This window comes from Triturus cristatus, chromosome 10 (assembly GCF_964204655.1).
Source record: "Triturus cristatus chromosome 10, aTriCri1.1, whole genome shotgun sequence".
NCBI lineage: Eukaryota > Metazoa > Chordata > Amphibia > Caudata > Salamandridae > Triturus > Triturus cristatus.
The window spans coordinates 39,537,118-39,560,147 of NC_140593.1; the positions used below are offsets into that span (position 1 = coordinate 39,537,118).

At 52.3% G+C, this 23,030-nt stretch overlaps 1 protein-coding gene across 3 annotated transcripts in view; it reads right to left on the minus strand.

Moving 5' to 3' along the window:
- LOC146788775 (protein eva-1 homolog C-like) overlaps window positions 1-23,030 on the minus strand; it is a 455,975-nt gene that overhangs the window by 249,367 nt on the left and 183,578 nt on the right. For 2 of the 3 annotated variants that reach the window (XM_085630332.1, XM_085630331.1), the window contains exons 2-3: window positions 20,596-20,804; window positions 6,403-6,526 (exon numbers count right to left, since the gene is read on the minus strand). In XM_085630332.1, coding sequence (XP_085486458.1) covers window positions 6,403-6,526; window positions 20,596-20,804 — 333 coding nt within the window. The remainder of the gene's footprint in view (window positions 1-6,402; window positions 6,527-20,595; window positions 20,805-23,030) is intronic. The other variant, XM_085630333.1, reaches the window with a different exon arrangement.

Sequence of the window (23,030 nt, forward strand, 5' to 3'; positions counted from 1 at the left end):
CGCTACACCACCCCTGCTCTGCCAGTAGGGCGGTCAGCCCTAAGGGCATAGTAAGTGGCCGGTAAGGAGGATAGTAGGGCGGGGAGGGAGTCATCGCAGAACCAGGTCTCCGTTAGGAAAAGAAGATCCGGAGCATGAAGATCCAGCAGGACCGAGAGTTCATGCGCATGGGCGACTGCAGACCGGGTGTTAAGATAAAACACCGTGAGGGCTTTAGGGGCTGCAGGAGGAACAATGCTACAAGGCGAGAGAGAGGGGCCGACTGTAGGAAGGGGGATGTGAGGGGGAGCGGCGGGGGAGAGACCAAGGGAGGAAATGCGAGAACAAGTAGAGACTGTGATAGGCCAGGGTCCCTGGAGACTGCGTAGTTGGTCCGGGGTATAGGTGATGCGCGTTCTGGGGATGCACATTTAAATAGTAAACCGTTGGGGTGGGAAGGGGGCGTGGCCAAGAGGTGGGCGTGGCCAGCGGCGATGGGATCCGGTAGAGGGTGTCACGTGACAGCGCTAGGTCCGCTGCACGTCGCCCTAAAGTGCTAGAGTGCAAAGTAAGCAATACACAGTTTAAAAACACACGTTTAAAAACAGATCAGCAACTCCCGGCTTTTCGCCTCAGGAGACAGGAACCAGGTGAGCGCTCGTGAATCAGCGCTATAAGTAGGGCGGGAAGGGGGCGTGGCCAAGAGGTGGGCGTGGCCAGCGGTGATGGGATCCGGTAGAGGGTGTCACGTGACAGCGCTAGGTCCGCTGCACGTCGCCCTAAAGTGCTAGAGTGCAAAGTAAGCAATACACAGTTTAAAAACACACGTTTAAAAACAGATCAGCAACTCCCGGCTTTTCGCCTCAGGAGACAGGAACCAGGTGAGCGCTCGTGAATCAGCGCTATAGGTAGGGCGGGAAGGGGGCGTGGCCAAGAGGTGGGCGTGGCCAGCGGCGATGGGATCCGGTAGAGGGTGTCACGTGACAGCGCTAGGTCCGCTGCACGTCGCCCTAAAGTGCTAGAGTGCAAAGTAAGCAATACACAGTTTAAAAACACACGTTTAAAAACAGATCAGCAACTCCCGGCTTTTCGCCTCAGGAGACAGGAACCAGGTGAGCGCTCGTGAATCAGCACTATAAGTAGGGCGGGAAGGGGGCGTGGCCAAGAGGTGGGCGTGGCCAGCGGCGATGGGATCCGGTAGAGGGTGTCACGTGACAGCGCTAGGTCCGCTGCACGTCGCCCTAAAGTGCTAGAGTGCAAAGTAAGCAATACACAGTTTAAAAACACACGTTTAAAAACAGATCAGCAACTAAGTAAGAAGGAAAAGACAGAGTCCTGTTACTTCTGTGCCACCCGTCCTCGAACGCCAGGAAACGCCGAGCTTGAGGGGTGAGGAGGAGGGGAAAGAGTGGGGGGTGCAGCTGAAGCCCACGAAGTCCACGAAGGGGGTTGGTGCTAGGAACGATTGTCGCACCACACACGCCACCAACGCTAAAGCCGGTCCCGTGTGTTCTTTCCTCGCCTGGATGTGTCCATCAGCAACAAAAAGAATCATGTGAAAGCGGAGTGCATTGTGTTTTGTTCGGGGCTCTGTGAACTCTATTGTGTGGGCCACAATCGGCCGATTGTGGTGGTGACAGCCAGGGCGTGGGGCGCTCTGCACACACTGTGCGCTGCAGACGGGAGGGGTTCACGGGGAATGGTCTTACCCCTAAAACAATGATATATTTTGTGTTTCTAACACCAGCCATGCAAAAAAAATAAGAGCTTTAGAGATTGATTTTTAAAATATGTACAAAATATGTTGCTAAAGGCTCCCGTACCGAGACCTCAGAAATCAGTGAGTGCTTTTACCTGAAAAGGGCCTTGAAATGCCGAGCCAGGAAACGCCGGACTTGAAACGCCGATCCAGGAAACGCCGAGCAGCAAGGAAGAGGCGACCCCACGTTCCGCTCCGTAAAGAACGCGCATAAAATGGCCGAACCTTCCGATGTAAAAACAAAACAAACACGCCCACCACGTGTAAAAGGGGCAGGGAGTACGAAAAAGAGAAAGATGTGAAAAAACACGCCCCCGAATACGAAAAAGATGGGGCTTGTTTGGAGAGACAAAGCTCTTCTCCAATGGCTGACCAGCATTTAAGAGGCCAGCCAATGGAGAAAAGGGGAGAAGAGGGGCGGGTTCAAGCCCCTCTTCTGAAAAACGTTAAATCTCGCGAGCGAGACTGCGCAAGCGCAGCCTTCGCTAGCCGAGACCTAAAAAGGGCACTGCAGAATCAGTTTTTGAAATTTACCTACACAATCTCCAGAACTGCAATGGTTTTCCTGGACCTCAACGTCTTTGCTGATGGAACCGGTCTGAAGACAACAACACATTTCAAGGCCACAGCAAAGAACTGCCTCTTAAGCTTTGACAGCTATCACCGAGACATCTGAGGGAAAATTGCTGTTCCGGCAATTCCTGCGACTGCGGCGGAATTGCTCTGAACTGAAAGACTACAAATTAGAAGCTATCGACTTCAGCTCCAAGTTGAAAGCACACAACTACCCAGGAGAGCCATAAAAAAACCAGAAGTGAGAACTAGCATCACCATTAGGATCGCACGCTGGTAAAATAGGAACCCCGCCCGCGGCTCCAGGAACATCGGAGCCTCAAGCAAGTACACACAGGTCTACTGAGAGGCAGCCGCGGTCGGTAGTAGGAGTAACTGCAGGGCGGTGACGTGGGGAGGGGGAGGGGCAGGGTGGGTGGTAGTAAACTATGGATTACGGAGGTTTACAGGTAAGTTAACATATAAATTAATAAATCGAATTTCGTTGCGTTCACTGCATCGCATTTCGGGATGCAGTGCACACATGTTAACTTACCTGTAAACCTCCGTAATCCATAGTTTACTACCCCCCACCCTGCCCCTCCCCCTCCCCACATCACCGCCCTGCAGTTACTCCTACTACCGACCGCGGCTGCTGAGAGGGAGTAGCCTTGACGGAGTGAGTGCCCTGCCCAAGGTATGGACAACATGCGCTTACTCTTTGGTGCAGTAATACTTACCTTTTAACTCTGACTTTGAAAGTTTCTTGACTTACTGGGATTTTTTGTATGTTTGTAATTTTAAGGTGTGACCACAGGCGTCCCTCCTTAGCTCCTTGAAGGGCTCATGGGGCCAAATGATGGTAGCATTTAAAGTATGTAATTCACCATAGCATGACTTTGCCGGTAACATGACGATGTGCCCAGAGCCTTATATGTTATATGTTTGTATTGTCTTGGGAGTCTCTTCATCACGGATTTACTCACACCAGCAGGCAGGGTTTGGTAATTTTTCATCACCACAACCACTGAATCACCACCGAATGTTTGTAAGAGTTGCATTATAGACCCAAGGGTCCTGTATTTTTAACCTCTTCCTGTCTTTTGTGTACCCATGCACGTTTTTTGATATTTAAACAGACCAATTAGGTGCTGTATATTTGTTTTTTGTACATTTTATTACTATTATTGTGTTCATTGTGACAACTGGAGTGGGAGCCTCATTTCTCCTTTCTTGGTCCTGATGAAATGACTTGGGGTCGGGCATGAAACTAGTCGACCATACAGGGAAACAATAGGTATTCATGCTTAAAGTTTTTCCCGCACATCCCCAGATTTCGGTATACCACTTTATGGGTAGGAAATAAAATTTGTTTTGGACTTACTAATCTGGTATTTTTAAACTTTTTTCAACTTTAAATAAACCCACTCCTTTCTAAGACAACATAGGTGGTCAGGTCAGCTGTACAGGGACACCCATATTTTTCAATCTAGTGCTCCTGTGTATCCGTTGGTAGTAGCACGCCCCTGTCTGTAGAGGGCAGGGATGGAACCTATGATGAAGCATGCCACCAAGGGGCAACCGGGTGGGTGAGGGTTTCCTGAAAGAAAAATGTATTTCTTTCTTCAAGTTCCAGCTAAAGTCATTTTCCTTTATCTCTGATATGGAAGGGACTCTTTTTGGTTATTTGCATAGCATTGTGGAGGACAAGTCCCTATTTTGCCTACCTCTACTCTCCCCCTTGCGTTTTTGATCCCCTTGTAGGTAACCATGATGTTGGCAGGGCTCAAGCCTCCAAACATACCTTGTATACACTTGTAGGTAACAATAATGTTGGCGGGGCTCAAGCCTGCAAACTTGTTTTCTTTACACATGTAGGTAACAATAATGTGGGTGTGGCCAAGCCTTCAGACTTACCTTGTTCACACTTGTAGGTAACAATAATGTTGGCAGGGCTCAAGCCTTCAGACTTACCTTGTTTACACTTGTAGGTAACAATAATGTTGGCAGGGCTCAAGCCTTCAGACTTACCTTGTTTACACTTGTAGGTAACAATAATGTTGGCGGGGCTCAAGCCTGCAAACTTGTTTTCTTTACACATGTAGGTAACAATAATGTGGGTGTGGCTCTAGCCTGCAAACTTGCCTTCTTTACACTTGTAGGTAACAATAATGTGGGTGTGGCTCAAGCCTTCAGACTTACCTTGTTTACACTTGTAGGTAACAATAATGTTGGCGGGGCTCAAGCCTTCAGATTTACCTTGTTTACACTTGTAGGTAACAATAATGTGGGTGTGGCTCAAGCCTTCAGATTTACCTTGTTTACACTTGTAGGTAACAATAATGTTGGCGGGGCTGAAGCCTGCAAACTTGTTTTCTTTACACATGTAGGTAACAGTAATGTGGGTGTGGCTCAAGCCTGTAAACTTGCCTTCTTTACACATGTAGGTAACAATAATGTGGGTGTGGCGCAAGCCTGCAAACTTGCCTTCTTTACACTTGTAGGTAACAATAATGTGGGTGTGGCTCAAGCCGTCAGACTTACCTTCTTTACACTTGTAGGTAACAATGTTTTTGGAAGGGCTCAAGCCTGCAAATTTACATTGTTTACACTTGTAGGTAACCATGATGTTGACAGTGGTCAAGCCTGCATACTTACCTTGTTTAAACTTTTATGTAACAATGATGTTGGCAGTGTTCAAGCCTGCAAATGTACCATGTTTATACTTGTGGGTATCAATTGATGTTGGCGGGGCTTGAGCCTGCAAACATTCCTTGTTTACACCTGCAGATAACCATGATGTTGGCGAGGCTCAAGCCTGCAATTTTACCTTATTTACACTTATAGGTAACAATGATGTTTGCAGGGCTAAAACCTGTAAACTTACCTTGTTTACACTTGTAGGACATGATGAGGTTGACAACAATCAAGCCTGAAAAGTTACTAGGTTTGCACTTGAAGGTAACAATGAGGTTGACACAGGGGCGTAACACAGGCCCCCGCATCCCCCGCAGAGCGAGGGGCCCCCGAGCTGCAGGGGGTCCCCTCTGCCCAGTACTCGGGCCTTAGAGCTCCGGATTAAATCCGGAATGGGGGCCCCTCTGTGTACCTTGCAGGGGGGCCCCCTCAGCTTTAGTTACGCCAGTGGGTTGACAGAGATTAGCCTTACTAGGTTTGCACTTGTAGGTAACAATTAGGTTGACAGCGATTAAGTTTACTATGTTTAGGTTGACAGGGATTAGGTTTACTTAAATTTACAAGTTTGCACTTGTAGGTAACAATGAGGTTGAGCTGGATTAAGTTTACTAGGTTTACACTTGTAAGCAATAATGAGGTTGACAGGACTTAGGTTTATTAGGTTTTCACTTGTAGGTAACAATGAGGTTGACAGGGATTAGCCTTTCTAGGTGTGCACTTGTAGGTAACAATGAGGTTGAGCTGGATTTAGTTTACTAGGTTTACACTTGTAGGTAACAATGAGGTTGAGGTGGATTAAGTTTACTAGGTTTACACTTGTAGGTAACAATGAGGTTGAGCTGGATTAAGTTTACTAGGTTTACACTTGTAGGTAACAATGAGGTTGAGCTGGATTACGTTTACTAGGTTTACACTTGTAGGTAACAATGAGGTTGAGCTGGCTTAAGTTTACTAGGTTTACACTTGTAGGTAACAATGAGGTTGAGCTGGATTAAGTTTACTAGGTTTACACTTGTAAGCAATAATGAGGTTGAGCTGGATTAAGTTTACTAGGTTTACACTTGTAGGTAACAATGAGGTTGAGCGGGATTAAGTTTACTGGGTTTACACTTGTAAACAATAATGAGGTTGACAGGGATTAAGTTTACTAGGTTTTCACTTGTAGGTAACAATGAGGTTGACAGGGATGAAGCGTGCAGATTTACCCAATGTTTACTTTAGGCCGAGGGTGAGGTTGACAGGGATGAAGCTTGCAGCCATACCTAGTTTATACTTTAAACAGAGGGTGACAGGGATGAAGCTTGCAGCCTTACCCAGTTTATACTTTAAACAGAGGGTGACAGGGATAAAGCTTGCAGCCTTACCCAGTTTATACTTTAAACAGAGGTTGTCAGGGATGAAGCTCGCAGACTTACCTGGTTTACACTTGTATGAAACGATGAGGTACTTGAAGGTGCCCGGACAGGGGTCCACTCCAAACATCCGGCTGTTCACGGAGAACTGACAGAAGCGCTGGTCCTGGCATTCATCCAGAACCTTCTGCAAGAGAGAGAAGTGAGGATTAAAGCCACGCATGATGAGTGTGTGAGCTTTGAGCTGAGATGTTGGGGAGAGAAGGCCCCAGAGGGTTGGAGACCTACCACTGGCTTCAGAATCAATCCAGGATCTCAGGAGATCTGGAGATGCAGTGGGGGTCTGCTGAATCAGCCCTCACACTGCAACTATTGTAGCTTTTTCTCAGGCTTCTCTAACTTCCCCAAAAGCAACATCCCATGAGTCAAATGTAAGCATTTATTTGTGATGTTTTATATTGGTGCAAAGAAGGCCCCATTGAGACATGAGAGCACCTCACAGTACAAACCACAATAATATTTACAGTCCATAGTGAAATAAATAACAGATGATTTGAGTTACAAAGTTGTTTAAAGGCAGATTGCCATGGTACAAAGACACCCGTAGTATCACTGCATTACAAACCAGAGACCTACTTTGTGCACGTAAGTGATGAGAACACAGAGGGCCATATTATCAAGATCAGCGGTAAATGTATCGCCGCTTTAGCGGCAGGAAACTGCCGCTAAAGCGGCGATAATGGGCTTGATAATATGCCCATGTGAATTCCAATAGAAGCCCGTGTTGACACCAGAACATGGGCTTCTATGGTAATTCTCAAGGGCATATTATCAAGCCCATTATCACCTCTTTAGCGCCAGTTTTCTGCCGCTAAAGCGGCGATACTTTTAACGCTGATCTTGATAATATGGCCAGAGTGTTCATTCTATTATTCCAGTAAGCAGTCCATCAGTAACCCAGAGCCAGGGATGCCTGATATCACGACATCACACGATTGAGCAAGTGTCACTTCTAGGGGCATTCACATGAAACCCTGATAAATGCCACTCATGTCAACAGACCACACAGCACTTCTTCGTTTTTGGACGGGTGCAACAAACAACACCTGTTTCTAAGAGTATTCCACCTGAATGTCCACTCAAAGATATCATCCGACCATAATACTGTGGTTCTTATGTCGTGACTACAATAGTGTGATGGACAAAATAACAAAGGCAAGTACAGAATGATGTTTACTTTAATAAAGTTTTCATCCAACAAGTATGCTGTGGTACAGAAAGTTTGTAGACACTGCGTTAGAGTCGACGGCGACAGGGTACTATTGACCTTTTGGCATCCCAACTATCCATGTAAGGGCAGGTTGTGCGCAGTATGTTCCCTCTGGTTCCCACTGACTTGCTGCTCCCTGGTTAACCTTAGACTCGTCTGCTCCCTGGTTATCCCCTCAGGGCTAGCCGGGTCTGGGGATTTGAACGTTTTGTTCTCACCATCCCAGGAGCTCTATGAAGGGGTTCTGCCTTTCAGCAGGCGGGGAAGACGTAGTCGAGGCACAATTGCCGATGATCACCCGTACAGTTGGCATTTCTATTTCAGAAGGGGCAGGTATAGTTGTTCATGTTTCGCTCCTTGTCCTCATATCCAATTACTTGTCTAACTTTTTGGCACGCTGGGTTAGCGCCTATGTCGCCAGGCTATTATAGTCCACCTGGCTTTCCCATTTTCCTGGCAAGGGCAGGTAGTTGTCAGAATGTCCCCTCGCTTCCCACAGACTTGTCTGCCCCTCGGGCATTCCTCCTTTGGTTTAAAACTGAGACGGGTGGGGGCACCTTCTGCCTCCGGTGTTCCAACTATGCTGTGCCAACGCTGGGGAACCGTCAATGGAGGGCATGATTGCTACTTGGGTCGCGCCTAAGTTTTGGGGTCAAACTAGGTTGGAGCTGTAGGTCCACAGTCCTTAGGATGCATCCAGAATTCCATTTACCCAAGTAGGGCAGCAGCAATAGATAAGTATCAGCCGGTATCAGGTAGCTTCAGTAGACATATTCACCCGAGCTTTAACTAGGGCAGCAGGTGGGTGGTGTTAGTTGTCAGCTAACAAGTGTGCTGTGGCGCGGAAAAGTTTGGCAAACACTGCATCAGTGCCAAATGGCGACAGGATATTTTCGACCTCTTGGCATCCCAAAATTCAGGAAAGGGCAGGTATTTACACACACTGTCCCCTCTGGTTACACAGACTTGTCTGCCCCCCCCCCCCCGGGTTATCCAGCTGCGGGCTAGAACCAGACAATAGAAGGGGCATCTTTTGGGACTGAGGTCCCTACCACATTGATAGCCAAGCGCTGGGGTAGATGTACCATGTAAGGCATGGTCACTACTGGGGTTTCCCCCACGTTCTGGGGTCAAACTGGGTGGGAGCATTAAGTCTTCAGTCCTGGGGTAGCATCCTGCAACCCTCCAATTCAAATAAGGGCAGTTAGGATAGATAAGTATCAGCGAGTGGGTAACATACACTGGCTAGCAGCGTCATCGTGCCCCGGGGGCATGCGCGCTTTACAAATACACAAAGCTGCAACCAGAAGGGTGCCAAGCGGCATAACCAGTAAAGAGGTTTAAGAGGTGTGTCTCTGGCGTTACAGATGGGTGGAGCCAGTCCCATCTAGAGGTACGCCCGGGGGAATATGGTGTGCTCCTTTAGGTTCCCATGACCTAGGCGGTGTGTGACATCTCCCACATCAAAGGTTAGGCAATAGATTACAGACAGTGCGCCCTCTACCAAATCAGACAGATTCTCTAAGCGGGTATGATTAGGGGGCTTCACCAGAGGGAGCTGAGCGGTCGCAATTCCTATCAAGTATATGGGAGGCAGGGCGATTGCTGGGGTGCAGCCGTGCTCAATGTTCATACGCCGTTATGGACATCCATGTGCGCATTGATTTAGCAAGGAAAGGGACGGTGCCAAGGTGAAGTATAACCCTTCCCGCCCTAATAGCTTAATTGGCTAGCGGGGGTACTAACGGTCTCCTAACAATGAGCTGCTGTCCCAGAGATCGGAGACACATGTGTTCAGCCACACACGGTGCCAGAAGGGCGGCATCCAGTGTGATCAGCAAATAGGTGGGGCATCTTGAGCCAGGGTGTCTGAAACTGTCCCGCCCTGAGTGGGTCGGGCTGAGTCTTGTGACGCAGTGGACCTTTGCGGCGTGAGGTGTATAGTGCTTGGCACAACTTCACAGACACAAAGGGCGTTTTGTTTCTTCAGACACAGCTGATCAATGCTAACATCCAGGGCCACTGGGATATAGATGGGGCATCATTAACCAGCAGGGATGTTCCCTTGCATCTAGATTTTCAGGAGGCTCTAGACAGGAGAGCTAGCGGGCAAGAATATAGCTATTTTGGTGGGGGGCTCTGGCGGCGACGGTGGCCGCCTCCAGAGCTGTGGCGGAGTTACAGGGCGATCTGGAAGCAAATGGGTACCTCTGTACGGCACCATAGGGGTGCCAGAGCCAAGGAGCCTCATGGGAGGTTCCTGGAAAACCGTGTCGGCGCCCCGTGAGTCCTTCAGGCGGTTGTGGGCCCAAACAACCGGGGGCTTGCCTTGCTACGCTCCGCCCTGAAAGGTGCGTGAGTAATAAGGGACCGTGATCCGGGAAGAGGATCACCGAAGGGGCAGCACAGATGGGGTTCGCCCCAGTGCTGCTTGGCTCATCAGGCGGGCAGGCGGCCAAGTTGCTTGCCTGCCCTTGGATCGCCCGTACGATAACCCACCATATTACATAATGGTGTATGTGATAAACCTGCAGCAGTTTTTTACCCTAACAAAATTTGTGTGGTGTGTTTTATGTATGCGTACTGTGGGGGGGTGGGGAGTGTTGCCTCCTGCTGGCGCTATGTATACTTCAGTGTGGTCCTCAGTGCGCCGGGTCTGCCCGTGTGTGGGTCCGGTGCCCACTGTGTCACTGGACCCAAGCTGTGCCTGGCTAATGAGCCCTAACTCGGGCAAACAGGTCTTGGGATGTTTGCTTCCGGTTGAAGGGGCAGAGCCTGGACTGGCAGTTCGGTCTGGACTGTTCCCATTGGAGCAGGGTCAATGCTGATTTGCATATGAGTGGGTCTGAACTGAGGTGGCATGGTGCGAAAAATATCGATGGACTGAGATGCGACCCCAAGTGCCTGAGTAGAGCCCAACGTAGAACTGAAGCATCGTGAGTGGGCCTCAGTCTGAGAATGAATGTCTCACTTATGGCCGCCAGCCTGGCATTGTGTGCAGTGTGTCAAAGGACACACAGTTTCATACCTGGTGTCTGTCTGCTGACAGCAAGGGGCAGCCAGTTTAGGAACATGGTCACCGGATTTATGCAGTAACGGAGGTCCAAATTATGTGGTAAAGGTGACTAAATTCTGTACACATGGAGGTGAACTATGCGGCATAAAACATCTCCTTCTGTAGCAGTGTTGTTTCGCCATTTTGTTATTTCAACACATATTAATTAATACTTTCAACTCATTGGTATCAATTTAACACCTGAAAACAGTAATCTGTACCTGAAAGATGACCAGTTAACCTTTGACCGTATAGTGCTTTTGTAAAAGTACATTTAAATTCGTTTTAACAAGAAACATTGTGGTAGAAATCTGCAAATCACAGAGTAGATTATGTGGCAAGCGTGGTAAACCCCTAATTCTGCTAAAACGCTGCAGCTGCTGACACGCATGGTGCCAGTGGCCCTTGTAAGGCTGCCCGGGGGGGGGTTGCGCAGCGGCCCGCCCCTTTGAGGGCGGCCGCCTTAGTGCCACAGGAAGGCACAGGGGTGGGAGGTCGTGTCCCTGGGATGGACCAAGGGAGACCCCAGCAGATAGCTGCTTCCGGCGGGGAGGAGCCAGGGGGGTACATATTCTGTCTCCGCCCCCTCCTCGCCCTCTTGTCCGCTCGTTCGCCTTGACGCCGCTTTCGCCCTCGGGGTCTTGCGGCGGGTTTTGTCCGGGTCGTTCGTCATCTCTGTTATCCCGGTGAGTGTTGTTGGGATGAGAGTGAGAGCCTTGGTGGAGCATAGAGCTCTTGGATTGCGTGTGGGAGGCCCCCGGCTGGGCCGGATTTAGGGCGATGCGACCGGGGCCATCGCACCATGTGCTGGCTTCTTGGGGGCGCCGGGTTTGTAGCTTATTATGCTATGCTGTGTCTCTGTATAGTTGTGGTTTTGACATCGGTCAAGTGCGTGCAGAGGGTTAATATGCCGGCCGCAAAGAACGAGTGCCAAATAGATTACAGAGTGCGTATGATGTAAATGGGTCAGCTGGTTACTTCTTTTATTTTGTCAAGAGAGGCATCCTTTGTTGCTTGCAATGCATAGCTTGCAGTACCACGTCGGAGGCTGTTCTCCGGTGACTGTTTTGACCGCCCCCCTTACTCCTAGGAAAGGCGGCCATTGCCGTGGCTGCGGGCTGCCTTGGAGGGGGGGGGGGGGGTGGACAGCTCCTGGGGTGCAGAGGGCAGCGGCACCTCTCCTCAGGCCAGGGCAGCGGCCGGCGATCTGGGGGCGAGAGGCAGCTCACATCGGGCCGGAGTGTCTTGTTTCCGCAGCCCTCCCCCCTCCTCTTGGGTTACGGCCCCTCCCCTTGTTGTCGAGCTGGCTCGGGGGCCTCGGCCCGTGGGGGCCAGATGTTGAGTGCGTGAGTGGAGGGGGCTGTGGGTGTCACGTGGTGCTCCACTCTGCTGCTTTTCCTACGGCGGGCCGTGTTAGGCCCCCGGCCAGATGGGTCATGTTGTGGATAGGGGGGTGCTGCGACTGCCATGAGGGTTCCCAACGGCTCTTTGGGTGGGGGCGGGAGTATGGTCGGGACGCTCCTTCCTACGCTTGTCGGCACTGTGGAGTGCCGGTTTCAGGGCCCCTGCCCGCGGGGACTTGATGATGCGTGTTGCGGGGGAGGGGGCGCCCCGTTGCTCCCCTTTCATTTCTGGTTAATCCGGCGGAGCCGGTAGCAGGGTTCCGGCCAGCATGGGCCGGATGTTGTGTGCTGGGGGGGGGCTGCGAGTGCCGCGAGGCCCTCCGCCACGGCTCCCTCCCGTTCTACTGGCTGTGGCCTAGGGGGCGCAGTTTTAGGGAGTGATGGCATGCACTCCTGAGCCTGTACTCACTCCACTGTGAGGTGAAGCTCACGCATGTCCTGCGTGCCCCGTGGCCTCTCTCAATGGGTGTGTGATGTGATATCTGTCGGGAATGTTGTTTGACATCTTAGCGTGCCCGAATTGTCGTTTGCGAAGGTGTTGTTTTCTTCGGTGTAGATTTTCTTGTATTGTTCCCAATGGTGTGCTATGTGGGTGGGCTGTGGTGGGTACACGCCATTTTGGTGGCTATAGTTGGGACGCGATAGTTGTGTCGGTTGATGTCCCGTCAAGGGTGTTCGGGTTTCGTGCCCTCCCGCCTTCATTGACCAGATGCCCCTGCTCCTGACTGGGGTAGCCTCCGCGCTTTTTAGCAGCATGGCGCTGGTGTGCACTGCTTAAGGGTCGTTCCTATCCCCAGCCCCCGGGCATTACGGGACGGACGTGAACGCCTGGCAGGTCTTGATATGCTGCTCACCCATGCTGCTATGCAGCTGTCGCTTGGCAGCCTCAGGCTTTACTAGTTGCATTGCTGATGACGCTGTCTATCGACGCCCACATCTTCCACTCGGTTTGCATTGCAGGAGGTCACTCCACCGCACGCCAGGCTTTCTTTACTCAAAATAGGCCTTTTGGAGTATCGGACTGTTTATCCAATCTTGTGGGTACCGTTGGCAGGACAGCCAGGCTACTCAGCAGGTGATATGAAGCAAGATAGTGACATTCCTGTGCCTATGGTGCATGGCGGGGCGCCCTCCTCACTCGGTGGAGCATTGTGGAAGACGGGGCCTCGGACTGGGATCTCACTAGGGCCAGCATATTTGTGCGCACATGATTGATTCCGCTTTTTGAGAGGCAGCCTTTTGTACTTGCAATTGATGGCTTGAGCTCCTATTATTCTACAGTGTGCTACGGGTGTTCATCTAGAGCTGCATACACACCGCAATGCATTCATTATTAAAACATGGATTGGTGTTGCACAGTTACACAAAGTGTCTGTACGCTGTGAATTATTTAGTGTTGTGGTTTTCGGCTTTTGCAGTGATTGGAATTTGTGTTCTATCGTAAGGGCTGCATCTGCTTTTCTTGACACAGGCATGTTTACAAGCAGTTCGCTGCAGCACCATGTGCTTGTCTGGTTGGTGTTCCCTACAGCCGCCTTTGCCTTGCGCGGTGGGGCAGAGGGTTAATGTGCCTGCTGCAAAGAACGTGTGCCAAGTAGATTACAGAGTGTGTGTGACGTAAGTGGATCAGCAGGTGTCTGTTTTCAGGAGAGGCACCCCTCTGTTGCTTGCATTTTGTAACAATGAAGTCCTGGTATTCGACAGTGAGCTCAGACGTTCATCCCAGAACTGCAAACACACCGCAAGGCATACAGTGTTAGAACATTGATTGACATTGTAAAAAGGGTTTATATAGCTAGTAATCGACTCTGAGCTTGTGTTTCTCCACACCAAGCAATCTTGGGCTATGCTGCCCACTAGTAGGGATGTCTTGGGGTTCCTACATTTTGAGTTCGTTTGCTTTGTAACATTCCCTGCACGCTGATTCACACGCGTACGTTTGTCCCACCGCGGCGGGCCTGAGCGGGACTGCTGGGCCTCGAGGACGGCTCCACTGGGGGTCCAGCAGGCAGGTAGAGGCACTGGGTGGGGCACAGTCTGCCCTGTCCCCACCTGGTCGGGGCGGCTGTGCGCGCATCCGTTGAGCTGCCCACCATTCCCCACCCCACACGCAACGTTGTGTTCCTTCGTGGTGCAGGGCGTGGCCCTGAGGGAGGCATGCGGGGGCGGCCGCGTCTCGCTGTCCACGCGGGCGGGGGCCTCCCGCGACCAGGAACGGCGGCCCGGGGGTCCGAGTCAGGCCAGCACCTGGTCACCTTTCTATAGATTTTTGCGGTATTTAGGATTATGCTGGTACTTATGAAGTGCAACCTATGCCCAGAAAGTATACCAAGTTTTTAATAATATGTGAAAATAATGAAGTATACCATTACTAGATGGCCGTATTGTGCCACATCGTTTGCCTCTTCTGGGTGCGGTTTTACTCGACCCAGCTGCATTATTGTTCCTCACAGCCACATCCTCCAGGGGTAGCAGAGGGCCTGGAGCAAACAGATAATTATGTAAGCACTTGCTAGCACCGGGCAACTAGGACTGGGGGTTGAGCATGACAACGGCTTGTCGCTTGTCTTAGAGATTGGGTGACGTTGCTTGAGTTCTACCGGGCTGGGACTGTCGAAGTACACGTGGTGAGTCGGCCACCTTGGAGGCATGCTCCTGAAGGGCTAATGTGTATACAGCATCCACCAAGGGGTAGGTGTCCTCCGCCACAGTAGATTACCTCGTGGGCCCGAGTCGGTCAATGGCATAGGGTGAGGGGCCCGTTTTGTTGTGTCCGTCAACGTCCCTTGACCCGGAAGGAGATGTGATTTCCCGGCTATTGCCTGCAGTGGGCCAGGCAGGTTGACCTGTTGTGTGATTTCTTGGTGGCCACTGCTTTACCAGCCTTTTGTGTACGTCGTTCATCGCTACCGGCCCAACATCGTACTCTGGTGGTTATGCATGCAGATGTCCTTAAAGTATTTGGTAACTCATTAGATGTTGTAAACAGACCTGGGGAAGCAATGATCTGCCTGACTTTGCCTGGGCTCACCCTCACCGATAATGACCACGGCTGTCACTGTGGGTAATGCACACCCTTCCTCGGGATGGTCTCGGGGCCCGTAGGTATCCCGGGTGCCCTCTGAATTAAAAAAAAAAAAAAAAAAAAAAATATTCACACTGAAAGGGCTTGGGAGTGTAAACTTTAGTAAGTTTGGCTAGCAGTGTTGGTGACCCGGCCTTACCATGCCTGAACAGAGGCATTTATCAAGAGGCTATGCCTGTTAGCCACAATGATGTCGCATTATCCTATGCACCATAGAGGCTTAGTCTAGCCAGTATTGATGTGAGATGGGAGGTTGATTGGGAGTATTCCTGCCTCAGCGGTTCTGGGGGGGGCCTGGTTGCAATGCTTTGTTGCAATGGCAAATTAGGCCGAGTGGACTTGGAACGCCTAGTGTTGAGTGAGTGTTATTGTTACCTGGTCGTTCTTGGCCTCCTGAGGGTAGGAAGACCTAGCAGCAAGGAACAGCTAGGGGTTTTCGTGTGCTTCAGTGATCAAAAAAAAAAAAAAGCACCGGGGGCCCTGGCTCGCACGGTAGTGGGCAAAGATCACTCGCGCCACAGGTGCTGAGGCCTGGCGTTGGGATCCCAGGTTACTTCGGAAGGGCTAGGCCTCCAGATGCTGAAAGGATGTCCGTTGTTATTTACTCGCTTTTGTACGATGGGTTATTTCCTGGGTCTTCCAGGGGTGTAGAGCATTAGGCGCTTGTCTTTCCATCGGGTCGGTTTGATGCGGGATGGTGGTTTTTGGGGCAGGTCACAGGCTGCCTCCTCTCGCTGTTTTGTATTTCTAGGTGTGGTCGGGTCAAGTGACGGAGGAGAGCATTCATCGCCTGGTATAGCTGGGCATGAAGGAACGCCAGGCAAGATTGTAGCATAGGCAGATAGTGGTACTTATCGGGGACTGGATGTTGGTCTCAATGGCATGCCGCCATGCTAGGGGACCATGTACCTAGGTCACGTACATCAGGCAGTGACAGGTGAACTGGGACCATGTGTACTAGAATATACAGGAGTGGTTCCCACCACGGTCGGTCAGGTGGGAAGTTGTCATCTTGATTCTCACTGGATACCCTCACTCCATCACGCCTATTGTAAGCTGAGGATGCCTGTTGACGCTGTTAGACCTGCTATTAGTTAGTACACTCACTGTTGTGCCTTGGCCCGGTTTGTCTCGCATCAGGGCCAGTTTGGGGGTACCGGCGAGTTGTTTGCTCCACGGCTGAAGCGGGCGCTGCTAGAACAGGGCAAGATTGATGAGGCCAGGCAGCATGACAAAGGTCTTTTCGGCACTGGCAGAATGGTGCAGGCTGCGAAGTAGTGCCATTACAGAACATGGATTTGTCAACATTCAGCTAGGAAATGATTAGCAGCAGGAAGGTATTAAACCATGGTGAGCAATTGGTTTTGGGTTCGTGCTCAACAGGAGCAAGGGATTTGCATTCTGTCCCATCAGGGTACGGGGACCGTCTATAGCACCAGGTACTGTAATGCTGCCATCTTCACCCTGGGCTGGGGGGTCAATGCCTTCCAACTTTACAGCCAGACTCTGAGCAGGCAAAGGCATACTTGCGATGGTGCAATGGGCACTCAGCAGTCGAGTTAGATGGGTCATCATACCCCGGTATGACGCAGTGATGAAACCTAGGTTGTGGCTACACACGACCAGGCACTCAAGGGCAGCTGTGGCGGGGTGTGCCAGTGCCAAGAGGGTGCGGGTTGCCTGAGTAGGGCTGCTGGCTTGGAGGGAGCACTACTCGGATCGCCACAAGGGCACGTTTGTTTCATAGAAGGTTGAATTGTTACTTTTATGGCATGGTGCCAGTTGCTTTAGTTATGCGCATGTTTCTTGGCAGCGTCAGAAACATTCAGAACTCAATGCTGGTGGTTAGCTTGTTGTCAGGCTGTTCGGAGGTATTTTAGCTCAGGCATGGCCAAGCATGGGTTATAGGCCGGTGGTCTGCCCTGGGATTCGTGTTAACAGGCAGGTGAAGCAGCAGAACTTGGAGGGGCTTGGGTTTGGCCTTGGGGTACTAGGGCGGAGCCTGGTTGCTCACTTAGTAGCACGCCCTTGAGTTAGACGAAACAGGTACCTTTGATGCGAGCATCAGTACCGGGTAACTTCTCCCGACCTCCAGCACTGGCTGGCAGCTATGCAGGTGGCCTTCCAACAGGGCCATGGTCCATATGATTAAGGGAAGCACCGGGGTAACACTTTGGGCTACAAATCTGCAGGAGAACAATTTGGCTTTCCCAGTATTCAAATAGAGAAGCATTTTACACGTTGTTCTCCTCTGTGGTCACTCTGCCCTGTCTCTCCCTGGTATAATAGCAGAATTTTGGGAGGGCAAGGCTTCACATTTGGTGGTGACTGATGGAATACGATGGGCGTACTCCAACGGAGTGAAAGAGGAAGGAAGGCAGGCTTGTCAACCCTTACCTCCTCCCGCATGGGCACTGCCAGGCAGGAGTGGGCGGAGCCTGGTTGCTCACTTAGTAGCCCGTCCTTGAGTTCGACGAAACAGGTACCATGGATGCGAGTATCGGTACCGGGTAACGTATCCTGCCCTTCAGCACTGGCTGGCAGCTATGCAGGTTGTGGAAGTGGCCTTCCTCGGGGGCGATATGGTCCACATGATTGAGGGAAACCCCGGGGTAATGCTTTTGGGCTACCAATTAGCAGGAGAACAATTGGCTTACCCAGTATCCAAGATAGTGAAGAATTTTACACGTTGGTCCTCCTCTGTGGTCACTCAGTCCTGTCTCTCCCTGGTATACTAGCAAAAGTTTGGGAGGGCAAGGCTTCTCATTTGGTGGTGACTGATGGAATGCGATGGACATACTCCAACTGAGTGAAGGAGGAGGTAAGGCGGGCTTGTCAACTCTTACCCCTCCCGCATTGGCACTGCCAGGCAGGAGTGTCTTGTCAAGGGGATTGTTCTTCAGCCATTCAAAGGCTACATTGGACCAACGCCTAGTTATAGGTTTACGGTCATTTCAGTCAAAATCCACGGGGGAGTTAGAAAGGATGAGGGCACCTGTCCTGAGGGGCAGGCCGCCCGCCGGTCCGGTTGGGCGTAGATTGTCTTGGCTGGACCTGGGAGAAGCCCGGTATCAGTTGCTGTAGGTAAAAAGGTCTACCTGGAGCCATGCGCAGTTGCGCAGAGCAAAGAGGTTTTGGGCTTCATCAGGCATGGTCTTATACACGCCAAGTCCACAGGGTGCCGGGAGGGAGATGGGGTGCACCTCTCTAGTTTAGGCACGGTTCTTTTCCTACTGGACCTAGGGGAAGCTTTGGCTGCAGCAGGTTGTAAGGAAATAGGTCTACCTTGGTGGGGGGCCCTGGTAGTGACGGTGGCCACTCCCAAGGCTGTGGAGGAGTTACAGGGTGATCCAGGGTCTGCACATACCAAGGGGTATAGCATGCAGCAGCACCGTGTGGTGCTAAGCCAGGATACCCAGGGATGTTTAGCGTGTCCACTGGAAGACCGACGGCGCCCCGCTATCCGACAGGCGGTTGTGGGTCTGAGCAACCGGGGGCTGCCATGTATGCTCCGCCCACCCATCACGGGGGGGCGTGTGTAGCAAGTGGACTGGTGGTCCACAGGTGGGAGGGGGGGACCCTCCCAAAATTAGGTATACACCAATTGGCGTTGCCATGGTGACTCTAGGCTTATCAGACGGGCAGGCGGCATAGGGGCTGGCCTGCCCTGGGATCGCCCGTAAGATAACCCACCATGTTTGCATATTGCTTATGCTAATAAACCTGCAGCAATATTTCTCCACTTACATTCAGTGTCGTGTGTTTTTATTTATGTACTTATGTGTGTTGTGATAACTGTTGCCGATATTGGCACTATGTAAGGCTGCCCGGGGGGGGGTGCGCAGCGGCCCGCCCCTTTGAGGGCGGCCGCCTTAGTGCCACAGGAAGGCACAGGGGTGGGAGGTCGTGTCCCTGGGATGGACCAAGGGAGACCCCAGCAGATAGCTGCTTCCGGCGGGGAGGAGCCAGGGGGGTACATATTCTGTCTCCGCCCCCTCCTCGCCCTCTTGTCCGCTCGTTCGCCTTGCCCGCCCATCCGCTTACCCGGCGTCCGGAGGGACAAAGGGGGGGCCAGGTTTTCTAACAATTCTCACTTTGTGTTGCAGGAGGAGTTACAGGGCGATCCAGGGTCTGCACATACCAAGGGGTATAGCATGCAGCAGCACCGTGTGGTGCTAAGCCAGGATACCCAGGGATGTTTAGCGTGTCCACTGGAAGACCGACGGCGCCCCGCTATCCGACAGGCGGTTGTGGGTCTGAGCAACCGGGGGCTGCCATGTATGCTCCGCCCACCCATCACGGGGGGGCGTGTGTAGCAAGTGGACTGGTGGTCCACAGGTGGGAGGGGGGGACCCTCCCAAAATTAGGTATACACCAATTGGCGTTGCCATGGTGACTCTAGGCTTATCAGACGGGCAGGCGGCATAGGGGCTGGCCTGCCCTGGGATCGCCCGTAAGATAACCCACCATGTTTGCATATTGCTTATGCTAATAAACCTGCAGCAATATTTCTCCACTTACATTCAGTGTCGTGTGTTTTTATTTATGTACTTATGTGTGTTGTGATAACTGTTGCCGATATTGGCACTATTCTTAAGAGCCAGTGTCGCCTCTTCTCCCTGGGCTCTGCTTGTGCTCTCTCTGGCAGTGCAGTGGTGCCAGTTTGGACTGCAGTGTGCAGTGCCTGGGGTCCCCATGTCTGTGAGCGGTGCCTGGACGCAACCTGTGGTACCAATGCACGAGATCGTTGTCTGCAGTGCCCATTTCAGTGGGGTAGTGAACAGTGTCTGGGGAGCTCACTGCAGTAGAGCAGGCACTATTCCACTTCAGTCGACACTACATACACGGCTATACTGATGTGGGCACTACAGGCACTTTCCAGACACCACTCCACTGCACTGGGCACTAGAGGCACGGCTCTACTACTGCAGTGAACACTGGAGTGCCTCCAGTGCACACCGCAGTGCACCCGTGCCTCTAGAGCCCAGTGCAGTGGAGCAGTGCCTGAGCAGTACCTCCAGTGCACACCGCAGTGCACCAGTGCCTCTAGAGCCCAGTGCAGTGGAGCAGTGCCTGAGCAGTGCCTCCAGTGCACACCGCAATGCACCAGTGCCTCTAGAGCCCAGTGCAGTGGAGCAGTGCCTGAGCAGTACCTCCAGTGCACACCGCAGTGCACCAGTGCCTCTAAAGCCCAGTGCAGTGGAGCAGTGCTTGAGCAGTGCCTCCAGTGCAGACCGCAGTGCACCCGTGCCTCTAGAGCCCAGTGCAGTGGAGCAGTGCCTGAGCAGTGCCTCCAGTGCACACCGCAGTGCACCCGTGCCTCTAGAGCCCAGCGCAGTTGAGCAGTGCCTCCAGTGCACACGGCAGTGCACCAGTGCCTCTAGAGCCCAGTGCAGTGGAGCAGTGCCTGCCCACCCACAGTCGTGATTCACAGTGCTTGTACCTGGATGGCCACTGGCGAGGAGCAGAAGGTGTCTTCACTGACGTCACTCAGGTTGCCGGTTGGGCTGGGGCACAGGTTCTGGCTGGGCACTCGGCGCCCATAGAAGGCAGACAGGACACTGATTGAGGTCTTGTGAGGGCAGGTGACCCCCAGCTGCCCCCCCTCACAGGCGCTTGCAGTGTGGTTCTTCAGCACCTTCTCCAGGTAACCTGCAGATTGAAACAGACAGTCATCCATTCCAGCTGGCTCTTGTCGCAGTTGTGACTGACTGTGACCCAACCCAACTGGCACCTTAAAAGACCCGACTGAGCTGTGACTGACCCACCCCTACCCTGCAGGCACCTTAAGAGGCCCGACTGAGCTGTGACTGACTCTTCCCCAACCCTACTGGACACGTGTGAGACCGGCCTCGTGGCGTGGACCCTCCCGACCAGTAAAACAACCCTGCAACCGCACCTGATCCCCGATGTCACAGACTTCCGGCCACCATGGCCCAACAACCCGATGGCCGGCCAAGGCCCCAGCGACACCCAAGACCCTACCACGCATGCCTGGCCGAGAGAGCGAGAAGCCCCCAAGCCAGACCAGGAGACGCCGTCCCTGTCACACCTCTGGTCTCCTCCCCAAGGAGGGTTTCGATCGGCCACCAGGCCCCCGGTGAGCGGGCGCCTCGCCAGCTGGGCGTCTGGAGTCCCTCCCAGACCCACCTGAACAGATCAAAGGGCTGAGCGACAGGAAATCCCGACACCTCGGCCCCAGGCACCAAGACCCTCTCAGCGAGGACTCTGGACTTCAAAGAGGAGGGGGAGTATAACAAGGGGTGCTGAAGGGACGGGAGGCAGAGAAGACCTGGACCTACGAGAGCCCTGCTGACCTGGTCGCGGCTCCCCGAACTCTGAACCATCTGAGCCCTGCTGACGCTGTCGCGGCTCCCCGAACTCTGAACCATCTGAGCCCTGCTGACGCTGTCGTGGCTCCCCGAACTCTGAACCATCTGAGCCCTGCTGACGCTGACGCGGCTCCCCGAACTCTGAATCATCTGAGCCCTGCTGACGCTGTCGCGGCTCCCCGAACTCTGAACCATCTGAGCCCTGCTGACGCTGTCGCGGCTCCCCGAACTCTGAACCATCTGAGCCCTGCTGACGCCGTCGCGGCTCCCCGAACTCTGAACCATCTGAGCCCTGCTGACGCCTTCGTGGCTCCCCGACTCCGAAACCACCTGTGCCTGCTGAGTGACTCGCGGCACTCTCCTCTAGACGAATCGGCAGGAATTGCCGGGAGAAACAACATCCCCCAGCTCGAGGATTGAGAGCTGTGTGAAGGATACTCCGCAGAGACACTGAACTCAGAGACTGTCCCGCTACCCCCATCCCGAAATCGTCGCCGCTTGTGGCGCTGCTTCAATACCTGCATTTCGGACCATAAAGGTCCCTGAAAGCTAACGATAAAGTGCTATCTTACGAAGAACTACTGTGTGGTGTCCCTCTGTCCGAGAGTGCAAGCTCAGCGTGTGCGATCCTAGGAATGAGACCCTTCCAGGAAGGGCCTCCCCGCCCTTGCTCGGCCTAACTCTGGGAGAGGTGGGTCAAAGGGTGGTCCGGAACGTATTCCGAAGCCCCCCGGAGAACGCCTTTCCAACAACACCTGCAGAGGATTGATTGACCTGTGACTGACTCCGACCCATCCCTGCTGGTACCTTAAGAGACTCGACTGACGTGACTGACTCTGTCCCAACCGTACAGGCACCATATGAGATTTAACCCTGTGCCTCATGGGAACAGTCCAGCCCGAACTGCCAAGCCATGTCTTCCCTGGACCGGAAACAAGCTTCCTAGGACCGGTTTCTGGCATTACAGCCGTCTTCAGCCAGGCTTGCTTGAATCCAGTGGCAAAGTGAGCAAGGGACTCACGTCTGAGCATACCCTGCCAACTTATGGCGAACAAAGCAAAAACCAAAGGAAATGATGGACGGAGTGTTGAACATTGCAAGCACTCACCCCCAGTCAACTGATCTGGGTTTAATCCATCACCGTTCTTTAGCCCACTCTGCCACCCCAGTTCAGACTTGGCCATATGCAAATCAGTCTGACCCTGTGCCTCACAGGAACAAAAGTGCTACCAGGCCAGCCTAGAGCTACAGTGCATGTGCGCGGGCGCGCTCGCCGCGCTTTACCGCGATTACTTTCACTTTCGCGGCTGCTTTGCATAGCCAATAGGTCTCGCTTTTGGGAACTTATAAGTATTTAGTTATGCAACTGTTGCATGGCTAAACACTTATAAGGTCCCAAAGGCGAGACCTATTGGCTATGCCAATGCTTGTTACTTATTATTAACTAAATATAAAGCTAACTGAGTTTAACAAGCATTTGCAATGCAATAGGTCTCGCATTTACGGGAGTTTGAGCTATTGACATTGCAAATGACAATGCCTTTTA